We start from the raw sequence: 19,970 nt of genomic DNA, 5'->3' as shown, positions 1-19,970 counted from the left end.
TACATGACCCTCAAACCGTAGCCTATTGTAAAAGTTACCTGTATTTAGAGAAGTCTGTACCTCTCACTTTCTGAAAGTTTATTAAAGGATTTGGTGGCCTTTCTTTCACATCTTGAGCTTGCAGTGACTCTTCCAAAGACCACTGTAGCACAAAACAGAGGAATCTCACTCCAAAGGCAAGGGAAAAAGAAAAAAAGTGAACAAGGAAGAGGTAGAGGAAGAAAGAATCAAATAAAGTGGGTGGACTGCAGGACTTCTTGTTTCCTCAGTTCTGGGATATTGCATGGGGAAAATGTGTGACAAAGTGCTGGGATTGACTAGTAATGACTTCAAAATGGTCAAGTAGTTTGAGGACCATATGAAGAGAAAGTGAAGATGAGAGCTGAGTCTGGAGGAGAATGAAGTCTGAGACAAAGCATCCAGAGAAGAGTCATGGATGAGCAGGTAGGAGGAGCAGAAGGCACCACTTGGAAACTGGCAGTAGGGCAGGACACACGACAGCACTGGACAAACAAGGTGAGTCTCACATCTAGGGCAACCAAACCACATCTGCATCCCAGACTCCCCGACTGTTACTGTGGCATGCAGCCAGGAGCAGGGCAGATGAAGTAGTCAACTGTGCTTTGATCCTGAATTAAAGTTAAATCCAAAGTTTATCTAGCTCTTGGCCTCCAGCCTTTCGAACAAACACCAACAGAAGTGACTGAATGATTGCAACATGAAAGCAGAGGTATAGGCTGAAGGTCAGGCACAGACTCAGCCCCTAACTGTAAAGCCTGAGAAACTCCTCCTTCACCCCAGCTTCCCCCAGCAGTTCCTTTTACAGCAAGCAGGAAACCCCTCTTAGCTTACCTAATGTTTATGATCAGATATCAAGTTTTTTCCAGTCCCTCTAGCCTTAGTGGCCAAGTTTTACTTGGACCAGAGTTAAGTTTACTGTGTTTGAGTGTCACCAGAGAGCTGTGCCATCCCTCAGGGTCAGAAGAGGTCTGGAACATGCTATTTGCCATGTCCCCTGTTAACCTGGTGACAGGTGCCTGGAACAGCACCTAGCAAATTGTCACATCCTCTGTCAGCGTGGTTGAAAAGGTAGAAATTACTACTACTATTAATACTATTGATTTTTAAGGCCTATTAAATTACACCTATAATGTTATTATTGATGATCACAAAATCAAGCATTGACAAACTGGGAAAAGTTAGAACCAAAGTGACATATCACATCTGCATTATGAAGGATGCTTTAGTTGTTGCATAGATTGTAACACAGATAGTTAACAAGACAGGGTGGGGCACAGTAGTCCCTTACTTACAGCTGATACCCTGAAGAGCTAGATGCTATTCCTGCCCTGATCACCCAGTTCCTGTGGGACCAGAGGTAAGACACATGTCTCAGAGCTGGCTGCCAGCTGCTCTCCCTGAGCTGTGGTGCTGGCATGGAGAGACAGCTGCCAGCAACGAGATCTGCACATAGGGTGTGTTCTGAAGACTTCAGACTATCAAAATGGATCCCAAAAATTAATAGCTACTTTTTATTTAACCTTCTCACCTGGTTTCTACAACTGTGAAAAGTCATGGCCAGGGAATGAATGTAATGTAGCATAGGAAAATCCTTCAACCTTTAAGCAGTCTTTAAGCACAGCATCATCCTACACTGAAAGGAGTCTACAGCTCTGGGCAGATGCTTGTGGAGCACCATCCCCATGCTCAGTGTGAGGCAGAAGGAATTCAGTGGGAGAAATATATGTGATCCTGTGATAAAGCACAGTCCATGGCTTTATGTCCAAGGAAAGCCCACAAAGGTTGCATCTGCAATTCTTGTGTTCCTGAGCATGAAAATGACCAGCTTGTGATTTTTCAGTAGACTTTTGTGTCTATCATAGAGTCAAAAATTGAGCTTTTTTGAGTTTGAGTGGGAGATTCTCTGTGGACCTCAGTATATTTTGTTCAACACCAACATGCAGGCAAAGCAATGACTTCCTTTTTCAAATATCAGCTCTTTGTTTATCAAGCTAAATGCCCATCACACTGAGTGTGTGTTTTCCAGCAGGTAAGCACTGCTGGATCCCACTAGTGCTGACATACATCTTCGTTGATTGTCCAGTTACAAGAAACAGTTTTAGACAGAATTTTTTCCTGGAATTCTTGGTGTTGCCTGCATGTTGGCGTTGAACAAACTTATCTGGAGCAAATAACACCAGAAACTTGTGCAAGAGGCCATAAGTAATCACCAAAGGGGGAGGGGGAAATTCGGTGTGTTTTTTCTGCAAACAGAAGGGAGCATAATGATTAATCTCAGCTTTGCATTCAGGTTTAAATTGCACTAAAAGACTGGCAAAGAGCATCCTTTCAGTTATAGGTCTTGCTCTTCTCCTGAAGATGATACCTGTGAGGATCCTCTGTGTGCTCCTGTGCCTCAGCATAGCCTGGGTATGAATTTGCTTACTTGATTCTTTTTGTATCTTTATGTTTTGAATAGTAAGCATTTATTTAATGTTCATTCATGAGATAGATAAATTTTGTCTATCACCAGCTTGCAAAATTCAGTGCATACACATATGTAACCACTTCACTGATAAAATTTTGTCAGTATTTTTGGAGTATCCAGCTCTCCATAGTTTTGCTTAACTCAGTTTTGCTGAATTTGCCTGGCTTCAGGGGCAGCAAAGCAAATTCATTAACATGAATTCAAACATTCATAGGTGATGCTCTAAGTGTTAAATATAACTGGCTGGATGCTAGTGGCTCCAACCACTCAGGAATCTTCATGTTTATTGGGATGAACTGTGCTTTCCTTTGGACAGTATTTCAGCAGGGTTTTCTTCTTACAAATGGCACACAATACCTTTATTATGAAAGACATATTTATAAACAAGGATTCTTGAAGCAGCAACATGAGCTTAAACTAGAGCTAAATAGGAATCAAATTATTGATAAGGATGGAGATAAACATGATTTTCAGCTGTGCTAATATAGCCTTTTTTTTTTTTTTCCCATTGAAGACTAAGTCCATAATCTTATGTTATATTCTTTACATTTTTCTTTGTGACTGTTTTTTTTTTTAAAGAAAATGACTGTTTTAACAAATGACAGAAGTTATAGGAAGCAGTTGGGACAAAACAGAAGCAGTCATATTGGAGTCATCAATGCCTGAAGGGCATTTTTTGGATATATGTGCTACTTTTAAGAGGCACTTGGGCCACACCAAGTCATTAATTAATCAAACTACTGAATTTGAATCTGCTGATTTTAATAAAGACATTCCAGTTCCTCTGAGTGGATCTGACCCTGGAGGCTAGAATTAGGTTCACTTTCTCAGCTTTAGAATTAATCATCTGTCATTATAAGAAGTAGTCACTAATATTTTCAAGCATTAATTATAATGTTTGAAAAGCACAAAAGGTGCACAGAGGATTCCAGTCAGACCTAATTGCATCTTAAGCCCTAAGGCACAGCTTTCTTTAATGAAAAAAATAAAATTAAAAAAAAAATATAATCTTTTACTGAGTGATAACACTGTAGGAATCCTTGTCATGTTTTATCCTGTAATTAGCTTGTATATATCAATTTTTCTTCTCAGGTTTGAAGAAAATCTCAGCATGTTTATTTCTCTACTTTCCATTAGCACAGTGAAACCCATCCATCAAAGAAATTGCTTTTTTAATTGTGTTAGTGGCTTTTTTGCTCTTTTTGTCAGGCAGAATTGTGCTAAAAGCTTTTAGTTAGCAACTGTGATTAAAATTAGAAACGCCAATGGATAAACTCATATATCTATAAGCTACTTTCGTGTAGACTGAAGATGGTAAAGTGACAGTAAAAATTTCAGAGTATTTCAGCTAATGGAAATCGTATTTTTAAAGTATTTGATTTTACTTTTCCAGCAGTATAATTTCAAGTTAATTTTATATTTGCACATAGGATGAAATATTTTTGTGGAATGATATTATCATAATATACCCAGAGCATCACTAACCCTCTACATAAAAGCATTAATTTAAAGAGTTGTAAAGCTTTTTTCTGACAAAACAAACAAAACCATATCTTGCAAGAAACGTTGGAATAAAATCCTTGCACTGTTGGGTGTGATTCTTACCGAATGGCTGTGATTGCCACCCACCAGCTGAGTGCTTGAGTACATCAGCATTGTGTTTCTGCTCCCTCCACAGCTATCCACTTAACCTCGGTTTTTACTTTTCCCCTTTGTCCTCCTGGCAGGCACAGGATGGAGGGAGTACCTTTGAACAGGTGGGTGCAGGAGTACGTGGTCCCAGGATCGTGGAGCACAAGTCCCCGTCCAGCTGCCAGTCTGAGAAGAGCTGGCCCTTCTGTGCAGATGACAACTGGGTGAGCCATCAGCACCAGGGTGGGAGTGGGATTCATCTGTAGGGCACCTGTGGGCCTCAGCTGGATCAGCAGCTGGATCACTGCATCAGGTGCCACAGGCCAACATGAGGTTCAGCTCTAGGTAACGCAGGTCGGGGCACCCTGCACAGATCTCCTGTAAGAAACAAATGCAGAAATTTAAAAATGGAGACAAAAGAAACAGGGAGAAGTTTGCAGTGGTGCAGAATGAGAAGAGAAAGCAAGTCTGGAAAAGAAGGATTAAATAAATGAAGGCTAACCCTAGAAAAACATAAGGACTATTTCTTTTTGGAATTTTGGTATTGCCACTTTTGGCTTTCATTAAAGAAAGGCACCATAAAGGGTTGTGAGATAAAGAAAAGAAGTAGCTAGAAATCACATACACTCACTTAGGAAGTCAGATTACAAGGTGCTCAGTAGAAGTTTCATAATAATTGACTAGATGTCTTTGTATATAAACTATTAATTTCTCTCTTTCTTGCCTCTTGCATCTCAGTCCTTTCCTATGGTACATTTATTTGATGACTTCTTGGCAAATAGCTTAAGTCTGTCAGAACATTAAGGTTTTCTGAGGAAAAATTTACTTAAAAATGCTGGCCTCTAACATCCTCCCTAACTGGATGACAGACTTCTTACAGCAGATCTTTAGAAATATATATAGACAAAAAAATCTCACCCATGAGGAACAGAGGAGAGGGGAAACTAAAGGTTTACTTGTTCCTCACCCCACAGTTACAGAAGCTTTCTGAGGATGTGCTTTGTCGATTCCATCACTCTTAAGGATTTTAGCATAATTATTTCCCTCTTTCAATTCTAGGGTACCAAATGTCCATCAGGATGCAGAATGCAAGGACTAATTGATGAAAAAGATCAGGAGTATAGTCAAAGAATAGACAAAATCAAGAAGCTGCTCTCAGATAATCAAGACAACTATAAGAGGTCCAATCAGATAATTGTGGAAACTGTAAATGAAATAAAACCAAACCTGGACAGTGCTCAGGGTGAGTATCTTGTGCCCAGTTTTATTATCCATTACTGAATTACTACTTTTTTGTTGATAAGCCATATGTCATGAAAGTACAGGCTGCACTGCATATTATTATCAAGAAATGGAACAATCACAATAATAGACTCTTAACTAGTTAGCAAAAATTAATTTGATTTTAATCTGCTCACTATGAGAAGTATGTTCTCAATTGTGTATTTAATCACCTATTTTAAAATATGATACATATTTAAGAGAGAAAAGCACATGGGCATAGCTGACTGTGAGGCATTTTTTTTTCAGAGCTTGATGAGACTTACGGTCACCTGTCAGGAGAACTCAGACGGAGAATTGTGACATTAAAGCAGAGAGTTGTCACTCAAGTGAACAGAATTAAAGCTCTGCAGAGCAGCATCCAGGAACAAGTGGTGGAGATGAAGCGCTTAGAGGTAGGTCTCTGCTATGCACTTCCCATTCTTTCCAAGCCTTAGCTACAGAAAGGGGATCTGTCCTCTATGGTGAGCAGTGCTCCAGTGGGGAGGAAACATGGTGCAACTCTCACAGGATCTGACTTGCTGGGACAAATCCCCAAATGAGTTGCTTTCTATCCATCCTGGTTTTCTACTTCTGCTCTGTAGGAACCAACTGAGTTCTGTGAGTTCCTAGTCCCATCTGCTGTTTCTCTCCCAAGCCACAAGGATGCTCCATCTGCTGATAACTGCTTCTATATGAGGCATTTCTCCTCCTGTAAGGAGTTGCTGAGTAGTTAGAAGGGGACATGCTCTGTCCATCCCCAGTGCTGCCCAGGGCTGGCATTAAAACCTGTGTTCTCAGGTTACAGACAGCTCTTCTGATGGTAATGCAGGGAAAAGTCCTGGCACAAAGAGTGGTTTTGCTCAAAGGCTCATTTGGATTCCTAGAACAGAAATCCGTAATTTGGATCATTTGAGAAAGCAATGGTAACCTCAAGCTGTCAGACCTCACAGCAGGGCCATGACAGAATCTTCCCCTCTCTTTGGAGGGCCCATTTCTGACCCAATTCCCATGGACCAATTCTGCAGCACCCTTTCCAAAACCAGGAAGACATCTCTAAATCCCAAAAATAAAGGAAGCAGAAATTGGGAACTTTCTACAATGTTCTTTTCCAAGGAACTCGTGTGTATGATGCCATTGCACACATTGTATTTACAACAAATAAACCTATGAAAACATCAAAAACAACCTTTGGAAAAGCTCAGCTGTAGGTGGGGGTTATTAGGGCAGCTCTCACCTTTCCCCTTTCAGTAGAAGATATCCTTGCCTGAGAAAGTCAGGAAAGCTCCCTAACCAAATTGCTTCTCTCTGGTTATGCAGGTGGACATTGATATTAAGATACGAGCTTGCAAAGGAACCTGTGCTAGAAGTTTTGATTACAAGGTGGACAAAGAAAGCTACGACAACATCCAGAAGCAGCTTGCCCAAGCCAACTCCATCAACTTGAACCCAGAGCTTCAAACAATCCCCTTGAGCACACTGAAAATGAGACCACTTAAGGACTCTAGTGTTCCTGATCATTTTAAGCATAAGCCTCTGCCAGAAATGCAAGCTCTGAACATAATTAATGACATCAAGCAGATGGAAATGGTGTTAGAAAGACCAGAGACAGATGCGAAACCCTCTCGAGGCGACAGCTCATATCACACAGCAGAATCAAGGGCAGATGAGCCTTCATACCCCAGCAAATTAGCTAATCCTGCTCATGGGAGAGAAACCCCTAGTCTGGGAGACAAAACCTCCAGTGTTCGTAGATGCACCAAAACTACCACCAAAAAAATTGTTGCTGGGCCTGATGGCCCTAGAGAAGAAGTAGTTGAGAAAACAGTTTCTTCTGATGGCTCAGACTGCTCCTATTTGCATGGAAATGTTGGAAGGGAAGGGAGCACCTATCATTTTAGTGGAGCAGATGCCTTGCACAAGCTAGAGACTGTATTCCCTGAGTTAGAGTCGTTTTTTACCCCTGACTCTCCATCCACTGCTACTAAGCACGCTAGTGGATCTAGCAGCAGATACACTACTGGCACAGGCAGTAGCCACACAGGTACAGGAGTATCCAGTCATTCAGGAACTCATGGGGTAAAAGACAAATTTGGAGACTTAGGAGAGGAGGAGGAAGATGACTTTGGAAGACTTCAGCCATCTGGATTCCCATCTGGCAGTGCAAGCCCCTCCAAGACCGTAGCAACCAGCTCTTCTAGTTTCAAGAACAAGGGAGGCTCTACTTTTGAAACCAAATCAGTAAAGATCCGTGAAATAAATGAGCGGCTAGGTGGGTTGGAACATGATCAGAGTGCAGAGGATACCCCAGACTTTCAGGCACGCAGCTTCAGACCATCAGGAGGGAAGCGAAGGACACCCAGCACTGGGAAAGGTAGTTATTGAGGTAGTGGAGCTGAACTCCATCCATAACCAAACTGACACGTTGATTTTAGATACTGTAGTACAACAGTGTAATGATTAAATGCAAAGCACTGTGTCTGTTTGTTACCACCTCAGAAACAAAAGGGAAAATATTTCATTAATACTCGGGTGTTACATAGAAAATTCACGATTTAAGAAATATGTAAAGTTTTCTTTCCTTAATTCTTTTTAATGTTGCCTGTCACTATACCTAGCATAATCCAAGAAATGTCTAAGAATTTTGCTCTGAGCTATTGGTATTTGGATTCCTCTGAACCTTTTATTAAATTTTGCTGATAACTTCTGTCAAACCAGATCAACTTTTTTTTTTAGACTGTGATGATATCCGCCAGAAACACACTTCTGGTGCCAAAAGTGGCATTTTCAAAATCAAGCCAGCGGGATCCAATAAGGTTTTGTCAGTTTATTGCGACCAAGAGACCACTTTGGGAGGATGGCTATTGATCCAACAGAGAATGGATGGATCAGTGAATTTTAACCGGACCTGGCAAGACTACAAGAAAGGTTTCGGCAGTGTGGATGGCAGGGGGCGAGGAGAGTTTTGGCTGGGCAATGAAAACCTACACTTGCTGACACAGAATGATACTCTCCTTCGGGTAGAGTTAGAGGACTGGGATGGAAATGCTGTGTTTGCAGAGTATCTCATACAGGTAGGGCCTGAAGCTGAAGGGTACACCCTCACCGTGTCTTCCTACGAGGGCACTGCTGGGGATGCCCTGATCACAGGCTGGCTGGAAGAGGGCACCGAGTACACGTCCCATGCCCAGATGAAGTTCAGCACCTTTGACCAGGACCAGGACCACTGGGAGGAGAACTGTGCTGAGATGTATGGGGGGGGATGGTGGTACAACAGCTGCCAGGCTGCCAACCTCAATGGCATTTACTACCTGGGGGGCCATTACGACCCCAGGTACAATGTCCCCTACGAGATCGAAAATGGCGTAGTCTGGCTGCCATTTAGAGCCTCTGACTATTCCCTAAAAACTGTTAGAATGAAAATCAGGCCCATAGAAACCCTGTAGAAAGACAAGCCTTTAATGCATGTTATGACTACAAGTTGAAAAGATTTTTTATATATGTATGTATGTACGTATGATGTACCTTTACCCACTGAATTTAAAGGCAACTGAGCACATTTGGAGATTAAAAAATAAACAATGATCAATTATCAACAAGACTTTTTTGATCTTATTTTTAAATGACAAGGAAATACTGATTTAAAACGCCTTTTATATTAACTTTGTCTGTGTCTTTGGCAGCTCACACCTTGACTTTGAGATAAAAATTTTTAAATTTAATTATTTACTTTGTTTTAGGAGTGTTAAAGAAGTAAAGATATTTAGAAGTATGTTCACAAGGAAATGCTGCCTCCGCTGACATGGACTGTGAAAGTCTAACCAGGTTCAACATTCACACTCTCATTTCAAGGGGGGCACAGCAGCAGTGGCAGTCAGCTCTCAGACAGAACCAAGGGTGGTGTGGGTTCTCACTTTTGTCACACACCTAACTTGGAGTACACAAAGAATGCATGCATTTTAGGACTCACTTTTAAGAATCTCCTAAGCTTTGATTTTATAAATATGGACATAGATCTTCCATCCCACTGATGAATCATAGCTCACCATGCATACTTGTAGCTTCAAAATAAGACAACTCCATGATAACTCATCAAAATGCAACTCCCAAAACAGGCTATTTTCTAGTAACCACTAAAAGGTCACTCTAACCAGAACAAGTAAGTTGAGGAGCCACCTGAATGTTTCTCAGCACATGTGCCAAGCAAGAATTCTTCTAAGGGTAACGGGTTTAAATCAGCTTGCTGACAGTGTGTGGTAAGGATCTTCTAGAAAAAAGCTGGCTGCATGGAATATCAGTTATACTGGTCACACAATTACAGAAGACCACATTGTATTTACCTTTATACCTTATGGCATAAAATTACACAAGTATTTACACTGTTTAATATTTCTGTGCTCCTAGAAAGAAGCATGAACAAACTTCCTCACCTCTAATCTCACTGATGTGTTGCATGCCATTTAACAAGATCATCAAATACTGGAAAGCAGCTCATTTTAGCCTTTTTTTCAGTGCTTCTCAAATACAGCCACTGTGTAACCTTTTCAGAAAGATTGCTGAAGAGCAAAGACATCTTTACACTTAAATGTGAGGAGGTGTCTGTGCTTTTGGAAAAGAGGTTTCCACTTGCACATTATGTTTTTGTTCCTTAGCCTCAGTGGAAGCTTGCCTGTGTGGATGCTGAACATTTGTGATCCTTTAGTGAGAAGCTGCTGTTATGTCTCCTTCTTGTCCTCTTGGGCTTCACACATTAAATAAACACTGAAGTTTTCAGATGGGATCCATCCACCCCTAGTGATCTTTGCAGAGGAAGGCAGGCCCCTTTGAGCGATGTTCATCCTTTCTACCAGGGTTGGGAAGTCTTGTCTTTGCTCAAAGGGAGCATAGACTGCTAGGTTTGATGAAATACTCAACTTCCACTACTCTGTGACTGGAGACATTGATTACTCTAGTCCCATGATAGGGATTTTGTGAAAAACACATACGTGTGAAAGAAAGTATGCCCCAGAAAAGGACATATTTTATCCAGAAACAGGATTTGAGCTAAGGGATTAGTGACCTACTCATTTGTTCAATATTTTTTTCACTTTTATTCCATCTCAGCTTGTTACACAGGTAGTTACTTTTATAATATAAAAGAAAATAACTGTCTCTTATTTAGTGGAATGTGCTTCTTTCTCCCCAGATTATGCATAAATACTTAAGAATAATATGAAGAATACTTTAGTTTTAAGACTTTATTAACTTTTAGAAAACATTTAGAAATAAGCCTCTCCCTCTTTAAAAGAGATACAAAAGACTTTTGTAAAAGAGTGAAACAAGTTGGTTTTATTTTATCAATGTTATTCTATAATAGTTAATTCTCTCTTGTGCACAAATGAAAATTGGAAAAAATACACTTGTGAGTTATTTTCATCAGACAGATTTAGATTTACATTTGACACAGCTTTTCACTTTAGGTCACAATACGGTTGTACGTACAATTTGGTTCTTGTATGTAAAGATAAGACTGAGTACCATGCTAAAAAGATAACGATGTACAAATACTAAAAGAAAATCCCTGATTCTGTACATTTTTATAATGGTTACTGTGGAAAGTATGGCCGGATTTTCATGCTCATCTTCTTCATTGAATACCACGACCCTTTCCAGTTCATCCATACAACACCATCGTCTGTCCCATGTTTTGCCATGTCCCAGCTGTAGGTCCCTCCCCAGTAGTACCTGCCATTGGGGTTGGCTGAGTGGCAGCGGTTGTACCACCATCCACCACCATCTTGTTTGGAGCACTGTTTTCTTGGATCTAAAGTTAACCTGATGAAGGGGTTAAAAAAAAGGTGTTGAGAGTGACATCTGTAATACAGGCTAACATATCAACAGAGTACATATACCGTAATAAATAAATTTAAATAAATGTAAGTCCTCTCTGAACTTTCTATAAAGGATTGACCATCACAAGTGTGTACTACCTGGTGCATTCAGAAAGTAAAGCAGCTAAGAAAAACAAATCAAATTTTAGTTGCACCTCTTTGGGAATATCATTTTAGTTTACTGATTGATAACTATGGTTACTTGCAGTTCATAATGATAACTAAAATATCAATGAAATTTAAAGAGAGAAAGCAATGAGAAATGTATGTCTTCTCCAACCTAAACAATTCCTTTATTCATGAATATGTAATCAGGTATTAAGTACAGATTAGAGATACTAAGTGCTCTACTAGGTACTTTACAACTGAGCTCCTGTCTTCTGAGTAGGCAGAACATTGCTTTTTAAATGGCCTGCCTCTTTCTTCAGGACCTATTTTATATTTTACTGGAGTGAGTACCAATATTCCTATTTAGTGTCCTTAGCACTGCTGCTGTCAGTCTCTGACCATGAACAGACTGCATCCAGATTTGCTGCTTTTTCTTCGGTAAGTCATTCATGGAATCAATAAAATTCAGTGTGCTTGCTTCTGACTTGGTTGTGGATTGTCACTAACCTAATATATACTTCTTCCTGTCCTTGGCTGTGCCAAGAGAACTGCATAGACATTTAGCTGGTAACTTGACAGGATATAACATATTTTGACATGCTACAAATGCTATGAAAACTAATGGCAAATTACAGAACTATTCTATATTCAGCTCTGTTTTCATTTTAAATGGCTAGTGCAAGTACATACCATCCATCATTGTCTCTGTCGTAAGTACTGAAGTACATGCCATTGTGAATTGTCATTGTCCTGTTTTCCCCATGCAATTGGGAAGCTCCGTCCATCAGCGCGTTGCCTGCAGTGCCTTTGTAGTTACTAACTGAAAGCTGATACTTGCTTCCTTCATTCTGTATGGTGAAACCTCCATAATGAGCCGATACTTTATCACCATTCCAGTCCTCCATTTCAATTAAAACTTCAGTGGGCCCTATTTTGGTAAGCTGGCTGATCTTGTCATTTCCAAGCCAATATTCACCTGAGAAGCAACAAGTGACATCTCTGTGAAACAGACTTCCCAATATATTTCAAGTATTCACAATATAATTTATTATTTGCCTATAGGTCTGCTGGAGCGCTTTAGTTAATTTTGAAAAAATCTAAGAGCCTCAAAAAATAGGAGAAAATGGTTTCAGTAAGAACAGCTCTTTGCATTTTACGCTCAGTGTTTTACCTGGTGTATCACAGTAGTTCTTCCCTCCACTCTTTGCAACATTTCCAAATCCTCTTTTATACTGATCCCATACTCTTCCAAAATTAACACTGCCGTCCTGGCGGTTCTGAATCAAAGTCCAGCCTGCAGGAGCAAGAGTATTTAGATTAAATTACCAGTACAAAAGGAGCATTAAACATTAAGATACAGTCTTTTTAACTTCACTTCAGGACCAGAGGAGCATAGGGCTTCCTTGCAGCAAGTCCTTCACTGCTTTTGAGCTCAGCTTTGCCCCTTTTGCTCACACTTAAGTAGAACCTTGCTTCATAAGGAAAGGTGGAAAAAGCAGAACTTGAAGGACAGCCCCGGTCTTTTGTCAAGTGCTTTGGAGAAGGGTAAGAAATGAGCCAGGTTGTCCTGGTCTGACCACCTATTCACCATCCATGATGGTAACATACATACACAATTTATTTCCAGTTTCACAATAGAAGTATCCTATTCTCCATCAGCAGATGACCTCAACAAGACTTCCTTGAATGAGTCAATCAGATTTAATTATCAAGTAATTACAAAAGGTATAATTTCATATTTCTTTGTATAAAATATAAATTACTAATATGATTTATTGGTAGCATTGATAAATTAATATTATAACAACATAGCTATTTCACACTAACCTCCATTATCTGTTTCCATGTCACAATATACTCTGTATGGTTTGACGAAAGGATCTGGCTGGATGAGGTACATTTCAGATGTCTCGCCTCCCTTTCTGATGATATCCTCACATTCTGCAAGAATAAAACAGAAACTATTACTGAAAGATCTGTGAACTTCAACAGTCTTCTTATCTTTTGGTTTGCTTTTATACAGGGACAGTTTTAAATATCTATAGATAGTATTTTACTTTCATCTTGATTTCTGTAATACATCAAGTGAAAGAATCATGGAAGAAAGAATACTGCACTGTGGAGCTTTTCCAAAGAGGAATTTCTGAATCTTCAAACTAAGTGATACAACACTGTATACCTTACAGTGACTACTTGAACTAGACAAGCTTGTGAAAGAAGCTTTCAAAGAAGCTTGTTCCTTGACTGAAAAAAAATCAAGAGTACAACTATGATAGTCACATAAGTATCATCTCTACCCTACAAAAACCCTGAAGCATGTGTTTCTCTAAAATGCTACTGGATCACTTACGAAGACTGATAGTGGATAGATCTTTGGTCTGACCAGTATAGTGATCCAGAAAAGAATTTTAATTTTTTTATCTAGAATCACTTTCCATCTTTCCTAATACCCTAATCAATTGTACAGGCTTCAGATGCATCCATCAGTTTGAACAGTGACATAAATGGGAGAAAAGATGTCATTATAGCTGAATGAGTACCTTTGCCTGAAACCACAGGAATATTGCAGGAAACCGTACATGGGGAACGGCAGTAGTCCACCTGAGTTGCAATGGCATTTTCCAGTTTTTGTATCTTTTTATGTAAAGAATCCACAACTGCACGAAGGACCCTGAGGCTGGATGGGATGTTATTGTCCAGATTATCCTTTATATAATTATAGTGCAATTCTACTTCTGTGTTGTACTGAGAAAGTAAATCATCATTGTCTAGAAAAGCATAGAGATGAAAAGCAGATTAGTTTTCAATGTATTTCCCAGTTAGGAAATGATGAAGAGCAATTTGTAAGTACAATTTGAGATGCCACTAGGAAGGAAGGCAGGAAGGGCATTTCTTTTCCTTACTTTTCTACAGTGTGCAAAAACTATGCAGATACTTTCAGGAAAGTGGTACATGTGTACTGTTGTTTCTTTGCTAGCTAATAGATTTACCAGTGGTGTTTTACTCTACCAAAAAGCAGTAATTCCCTTCTTTCTGGGGAGCTATGGTGTCAATCCAGAGGCTGGTCATAAATGGATTGTATGGACATACGAAAACAGGTAAGGGGAACACGTGAATGATGTACATTTAGAGACCTCATATGAATCTTGGCTTAATGTGAGATCCATTCCTTTGCCTCTCTCAAAGGATGTTTTTTAAGATTTAAGAGGTCACAGTCACAGAACCCTGCTTTGCTAGATATTCCCTGGTACTTTTAATTTTTTTTAAGAAGTCTCACTAACAAGTAACTGTAGGAATGCCAATAAAACTACAATACCATTTACACTCATAGTTCATAGAAATAGCATACCTTTTCTTTGTTTTTGCCTCTTTACCAATTTATCTTCTAGAATGGTCACATATTCATAGAAAGTTGAGGAGCTCTCCGAAAGTGTGTTCACTTTAACTTTTAGATCATTAATAACTCCTTTCATACTTTTTTCCTGTTTTAACAGTGTAGTTCGCAGCTCACATCCAGTTGGACACATCACTCCCTTAAAGAAAGGAGGAAAAAGGGCTGTGAATAAAAGCAAACAAGTTCTAGTCCCATCAGTGAACAAGCATACCTTTGAACACAGCAAAGAGTTTGTAATGGGAGAACGGGAATTTCAGAATCTAAATAAACTTTAACAAACATCATTTGTTGGCAACTTCCACACTCAAACTTGTGCTCAGCCACTAAGATGCCTCTCAGCATTGTTACAGCTTGGGTTTTCCAGCAGGGATCATGGCAGAGACAGTGTGATAGACTGCTGCAAGGCAGCAAAGGGTGTGCTGGATGTCAGCATGCTGGTATGCTGTCCCGTAAGAGCTGCAGCAATGAGTGAGGGTAGACTAGACCTACATTTTGAAACTAACTTTAAGAACGACATGGGATGTTGGGGTTTTTTTTGGTCCCTAGGGTTCCTTAAGATTTCCTGAAACTGAATCCAGCACTTCTGCAGAGGTTTTTCCTGTCCTTAATAGTTAACTGTGCAAAGCCAGGTGGAAGGCACAGTCTAACCCACAGACACTTCCTTTCCTGGTTTACGGTTCAACTCTCATCTCCCCATCTTTGCTGTAGGCTGACTATGCCACCAATCCCATGGCCTCGTTACCCTTCTGAATGCAGTCCTAGAAAACCCAAGCAAAGTGAGGAAACGCATTTAACTGCTTTAAATGAATGACTGTCCTTTATTTGGCAAGGAAAACTCTGGGTGTACTAGAGGGAAAGGACAGTATGTCACAAGCTGTCTCAACAGCCAGACACCTACCAGCTCATCCAGCGCGTGCTTGCAGCCTCCAGCATCAGGATAGACGGTCTGTTCCTTCTTCTCCACCGCCTTCCCCCGCTTTGGGGGCCGGGCCCGGTATCCAGTCCCGCTGATGGGAGGTGCCACAGGTGGGAGTGTGGGCACCATTTCACGCCTTTTGTCCACAGGTCGGTGGCCCCGAATGGTCAGCGCAGGAGTGTCATCCTGCATAGCCAAGGGGAGATGAAACACTCTGAACCTGGGACTGCTATTGCAAAACAGGGTGCACAGGGTGGAGGCATCCATTCAGCACTCTTTAGTATTTTAAACAGCAAGGAAGACCAGGGAATGGAATGAAAAAGCCTTAATGGAAATATTATACTGACATTACATAAAAGTAATTGCTATCCCCTCTCTTGTAGGAATAGTCACTCTTCATATCTAGATATAGATACACTAAAAAGTCTTGAAAAAACTTAAAAAGTCTTTAAAGAAAACAAAGTAAAACAATAGTTCAATAGCCAATTTTGACCAAGGAATAAACCTTACATAGTTCAGAGCTGCTAAGCACCATGAAACTTGAAGTAGTAGACTACAAAAAAAAGAGTAACTAGACATCCTTGGGGCTAAGAAGCATATTCAGGAGCACTTTTTCAGTGTCCCAGATTTTTATTGGGCTCCAGGAATATTTGTCAGGTCTCAGAAAATCAGGCCACAGTCAAATACATCATCAGGTCTCAAGCCACATACAAGCTGTTAACCGGTGAAATTGGGAAAACCATTTAATAACATCTCTCAGATTAGGTTTTAGAGGTCTCTCTGATGCATACATTCCCCAAAACCTGCCAGAAATGGCCAAGTCTAAGAGGCTGAGCAAGGAAAACAGGCCTGGTCTCTAAGCATATTTTCAAACAAAACCATTTGAATTAATAGTTGTTTGAGCTACTGAATCAAAACCTACAGCCATTTCTAATCCCACCCAGATTTAGCTCCAAATAACAAACATTTGAAAGGATCCAGCATCAGAGGCTTCATGTAGTTTTAAAAATAAGCAGCATACAAATTACAGAGTTGCTGAAAATGATTTAACACATTAATGTTACCAGTAGTCAATGTGCAGACACACATGCTTAGATTGTCAGAAAGTCTGACACCAGACCAATTTAATTTTTACAAGGATTTTCAAACTATAAAAAAGTGTACCAAAATTCTAAATTGTTTCCCAAAAATAATTTTACTTATACAAATATATTAATATACTAAAACATTATTTTATATTTATTCTCATTGCTTTTCCTTCTGTTTAGCAATTGTTACGTCTTAATGTCCAATGTTAAGCTCTATGACCTCATAGTTTGTTTGGTTTTGGGTTTTTTAATGTCTACTGACTATCCAGAAAAGTTTCTACTATCTTTGAGATAGGATATGATTAATTACACATTTCTACTCCTTTATACCTAATACTGTCTGTAACATCATATGTCAACATTGCTACATTAGTATCCTTAAATTCTTCAGCTAAATAACTAATCTTACCATCAAACATTCTTCATTCCCTACAGAAAAAGAAATAGGAAGAAAATATCTCCAAACTCAAAAAATATTTTAAATATTTTAAATATTTTAAATATTTAAATATTTCAAGCAGAAAAAGAAAATGCACTGGATTATCTTCTCCCACAACTTCTAATTTAGCTAACTTACATAAGCTGAGTAAGGCATGCATGCAATTAAATTAATTATTAATGCCTAATTATTAATCAATATCAGTATTACAACCTCTTCGTCATAGTCAAGAGATCCCTGGGACTGAACAGAGGAAACACAGAGCAGGAGCAACAGGAGAAGTTTCATGGTGCTGGCTTGCTTGAGCAGCTCAGGTCTTCTCTTTTCATCAGCTCTGACAGGGAGAGGTCTCCTCTGTTCTTTTATATATATGCAGCACCACTAATTTCCAGCTTCACAGTGATAGGATCAACCCCTCTGAGCAATCAGAGTTTCTCTGTTAATATTCAACTCTTCACTCCGTGCCTGAATACATCAATTGTTGAGCAATTCCTCTGGACAACTCTTATCTCTGTGTCCCAGAGACCTCTGTTGATGCTGGCATCGAATACATGTTCAGATCCTTAAAAGTACCTCCTGCTCAGATTACACAAGGTTACCATTTTCTCAAAAATCACAAGTGTTTTAAAACAGCTGAAAAGGTGAATAGCCAAAGGGAAAAAAAAAATAAAAATAAATTGTTAGGTGTCATGTTGTGATGGCTCCTTTTTATTTTCTCTGCTGAAAATGGGAATGTTTCAGAAATATTGTATTAAATGTGAAGACAACTCACATCATGCAGATTTCTGCACTTTTCTAAATAGTTTGATGGTGCCTAATAGGTATGCAAGTCTTTGCACCTTTAAACGTAACAGTGAAAAAAAAGGGTATATTATACTCATTACATTAATAATTTTTAATAAAATAAATGTTTTGATTTATTAAAGATCAGATGAATACTGTAAGAATAAGCCAATATTATTCCACTAATATAGCCTTGAGATATTGTAAATGAACTAAAATAATTCAGTATTACATATTAAGTTTCTGGTTTTCTGGTTTAATACGATTTTTTACAATTTAGTACAATTTAATAAAATACAGCATGAAGTTACTTGAAATCATAGTGAAATACTCAACTGAAACATACTTTCTAATGTTTTATAGGAAGCTGCATATCACTGCTTTCATAAAAGCAGTTTTAACATTTCAGTGTGTTTATATCCTGTGATTTTCTTGGGCATTATAAATGACCGTAATGTACTGAATTAAATTAAATGTGCCAAATTGGAGCCAGCACACTTTTTTGAAGTCATTCATATCGATGTCTGAACCCAGGAAGGGATGCAAACTGTGGTCTGAGCTCCCATTTCAAAGATAAACTTGATGGAGGGGAGGATTTTATGGGAAGCAAAGCTAAGAACAGCCAAAATTGCTAGATTTAAGCCTTTTTCCTGTATTTCTGCTGTTGTCAGAATTCTAGTAAACTATGGAGATCCACAAAATATTAAAACTGTTTAACCTGACTGGCTTAATTATTAAACAGTTTAGCCCCAAATCAGCCATGGCTCAAGGTGCTAAAACTCTACTGAATTGGATCTCCTGCATGAGGACATCACCAACACTACTAAATTTGGAAGAACACAAACCTCTCCTTACAGACATTAAAGAAATCTGTCCGAAGCCAAAACTGACATCATTAACAAGATATTTCCACTTATGGATGCTAGCCAAGATGTTATCATTTATTCTGGGAATATCCTAACTTTTAATACAGTTTTCCCTCCACGTACCTCTGAGGGAAGTTCAGCCACCCTCATCTTACATATGCAAGGGACATAGTCATCTTAAACCTTTGTCCGGGGCTTACGAGTAGCTCGTGGTACAGTGGAACTAAAACTAGGTCTCACTATTCCTGAGCTAGAAACTCAAATTATCCCAGCTCAGTTCACACAAATCCTAATTAAATATTAATAATATCAAGTGATATTTGTGCTAAATCTGTTTTGAAACCATCAGCATGTTCCGCAGTAATTTATGGTGTCCCTCAGGCATTAAACTTTCTTCAGCTCCTAATGAAGAGCCCTGGTTGTCTGTGCAGAGGCTGTGGGAGACTGCATGACGAGGGTTGGCGCAGGAGCACCAAGCCAACTGCAGAGTCTCAGCACGGGAAATCCCCAGGCTTATTCTGCCTTCAGATGGGATTTCCCCTTTGAAACTCAGCCTTCGACCTTCCCAGCTCCAGTACTTTTCATTGGCTTCCCCAAGAGAGTGGGTGGCTGTGTCTCCCCGAGGATTCTCCATGAGCAACACGTGTATGTCACACCCCAGCAGGCTGGCGGCCACATGCCAAATGACCAGATGCCTCAGGGCAGGGATCGTGTGACTGTCCATCTGGTAAGCAAGGGCCTTGTCTGCACTGCAGAAGATGTGCCTGGGGACTTTTATCAACAAAAATGGTCCAAATTTGGAATGGCATACAGAGGAGTCCATCCTGGCAAACATAGGCACGTACGGAAAAGCATTTTGGCAGCAGAAGTTGATCTCCATTAGCATCTTGGTTATGAGATGTGATTTTATTCATGCTTGAACCGTTACAGTCATGTCAAGACTTTATAAGGATTGAATAAAGCTTTATGAAGAACAAACACTATAGCTTAAATTGCTTTTAAAAATGGTATCAAAGAAGCTCTCTCTTCAAAACAGAACAACCTATCTCTCCTCCTTCATACCCCCCTCCTCCAACTCATGTGGCTAATGACAAGGTGTTCCCAGAGCTAATGTGGTGGTGATACC

General features: G+C 39.6%; 2 protein-coding genes across 2 annotated transcripts; one reads left to right on the top strand and one right to left on the bottom strand.

Annotated features, from left to right (window-relative positions):
- Positions 1–2,324: 2,324 nt before the first annotated feature.
- Positions 2,325–8,981, top strand: FGA (fibrinogen alpha chain). The gene is made up of 6 exons (XM_015625904.2): positions 2,325–2,430; positions 4,216–4,344; positions 5,180–5,363; positions 5,651–5,796; positions 6,701–7,754; positions 8,117–8,981. Exons 1-6 carry the CDS (start codon positions 2,380–2,382, stop codon positions 8,824–8,826), a joined length of 2,274 nt encoding a protein of 757 aa, XP_015481390.1. The 5' UTR covers positions 2,325–2,379; the 3' UTR covers positions 8,827–8,981.
- Positions 8,982–10,602: 1,621 nt separating this feature from the next.
- On the bottom strand, positions 10,603–17,545 carry FGB (fibrinogen beta chain). The gene is made up of 8 exons (XM_015625847.3): positions 17,409–17,545; positions 15,651–15,854; positions 14,708–14,891; positions 13,899–14,126; positions 13,186–13,299; positions 12,530–12,652; positions 12,049–12,334; positions 10,603–11,194 (listed from the first exon to the last, which is right to left on the bottom strand). Exons 1-8 carry the CDS (start codon positions 17,481–17,483, stop codon positions 10,966–10,968), a joined length of 1,443 nt encoding a protein of 480 aa, XP_015481333.1. The 5' UTR covers positions 17,484–17,545; the 3' UTR covers positions 10,603–10,965.
- Positions 17,546–19,970: the final 2,425 nt, after the last annotated feature.

Source organism: Parus major, chromosome 4 (assembly GCF_001522545.3).
Source record: "Parus major isolate Abel chromosome 4, Parus_major1.1, whole genome shotgun sequence".
NCBI lineage: Eukaryota > Metazoa > Chordata > Aves > Passeriformes > Paridae > Parus > Parus major.
The sequence above is the reverse complement of the archived record's forward strand: the minus strand, read 5'-3'. Positions and strand labels throughout refer to the sequence as shown.

What these genes read in the sequence shown, in the direction of transcription:
- FGA (XM_015625904.2), top strand. Translation starts at nt 2,380, where the DNA reads ATGATACCTGTGAGGATCCTCTGTGTGCTCCTGTGCCTCAGCATAGCC. An exon ending in TGTGCCTCAGCATAGCCTGG is followed by an intron (nt 2,431 to 4,215) that starts GTATGAATTTGC and finishes TCCTCCTGGCAG; the next exon opens with GCACAGGATGGAGGGAGTAC. An exon ending in AAACCTGGACAGTGCTCAGG is followed by an intron (nt 5,364 to 5,650) that starts GTGAGTATCTTG and finishes TTTTTTTTTCAG; the next exon opens with AGCTTGATGAGACTTACGGT.
- FGB (XM_015625847.3), bottom strand. Translation starts at nt 17,483, where the DNA reads ATGAAACTTCTCCTGTTGCTCCTGCTCTGTGTTTCCTCTGTTCAGTCC. An exon ending in TCCTGTGGTTTCAGGCAAAG is followed by an intron (nt 13,300 to 13,898) that starts GTACTCATTCAG and finishes TTATTCTTGCAG; the next exon opens with AATGTGAGGATATCATCAGA. An exon ending in GAACTACTGTGATACACCAG is followed by an intron (nt 12,335 to 12,529) that starts GTAAAACACTGA and finishes GTTGCTTCTCAG; the next exon opens with GTGAATATTGGCTTGGAAAT.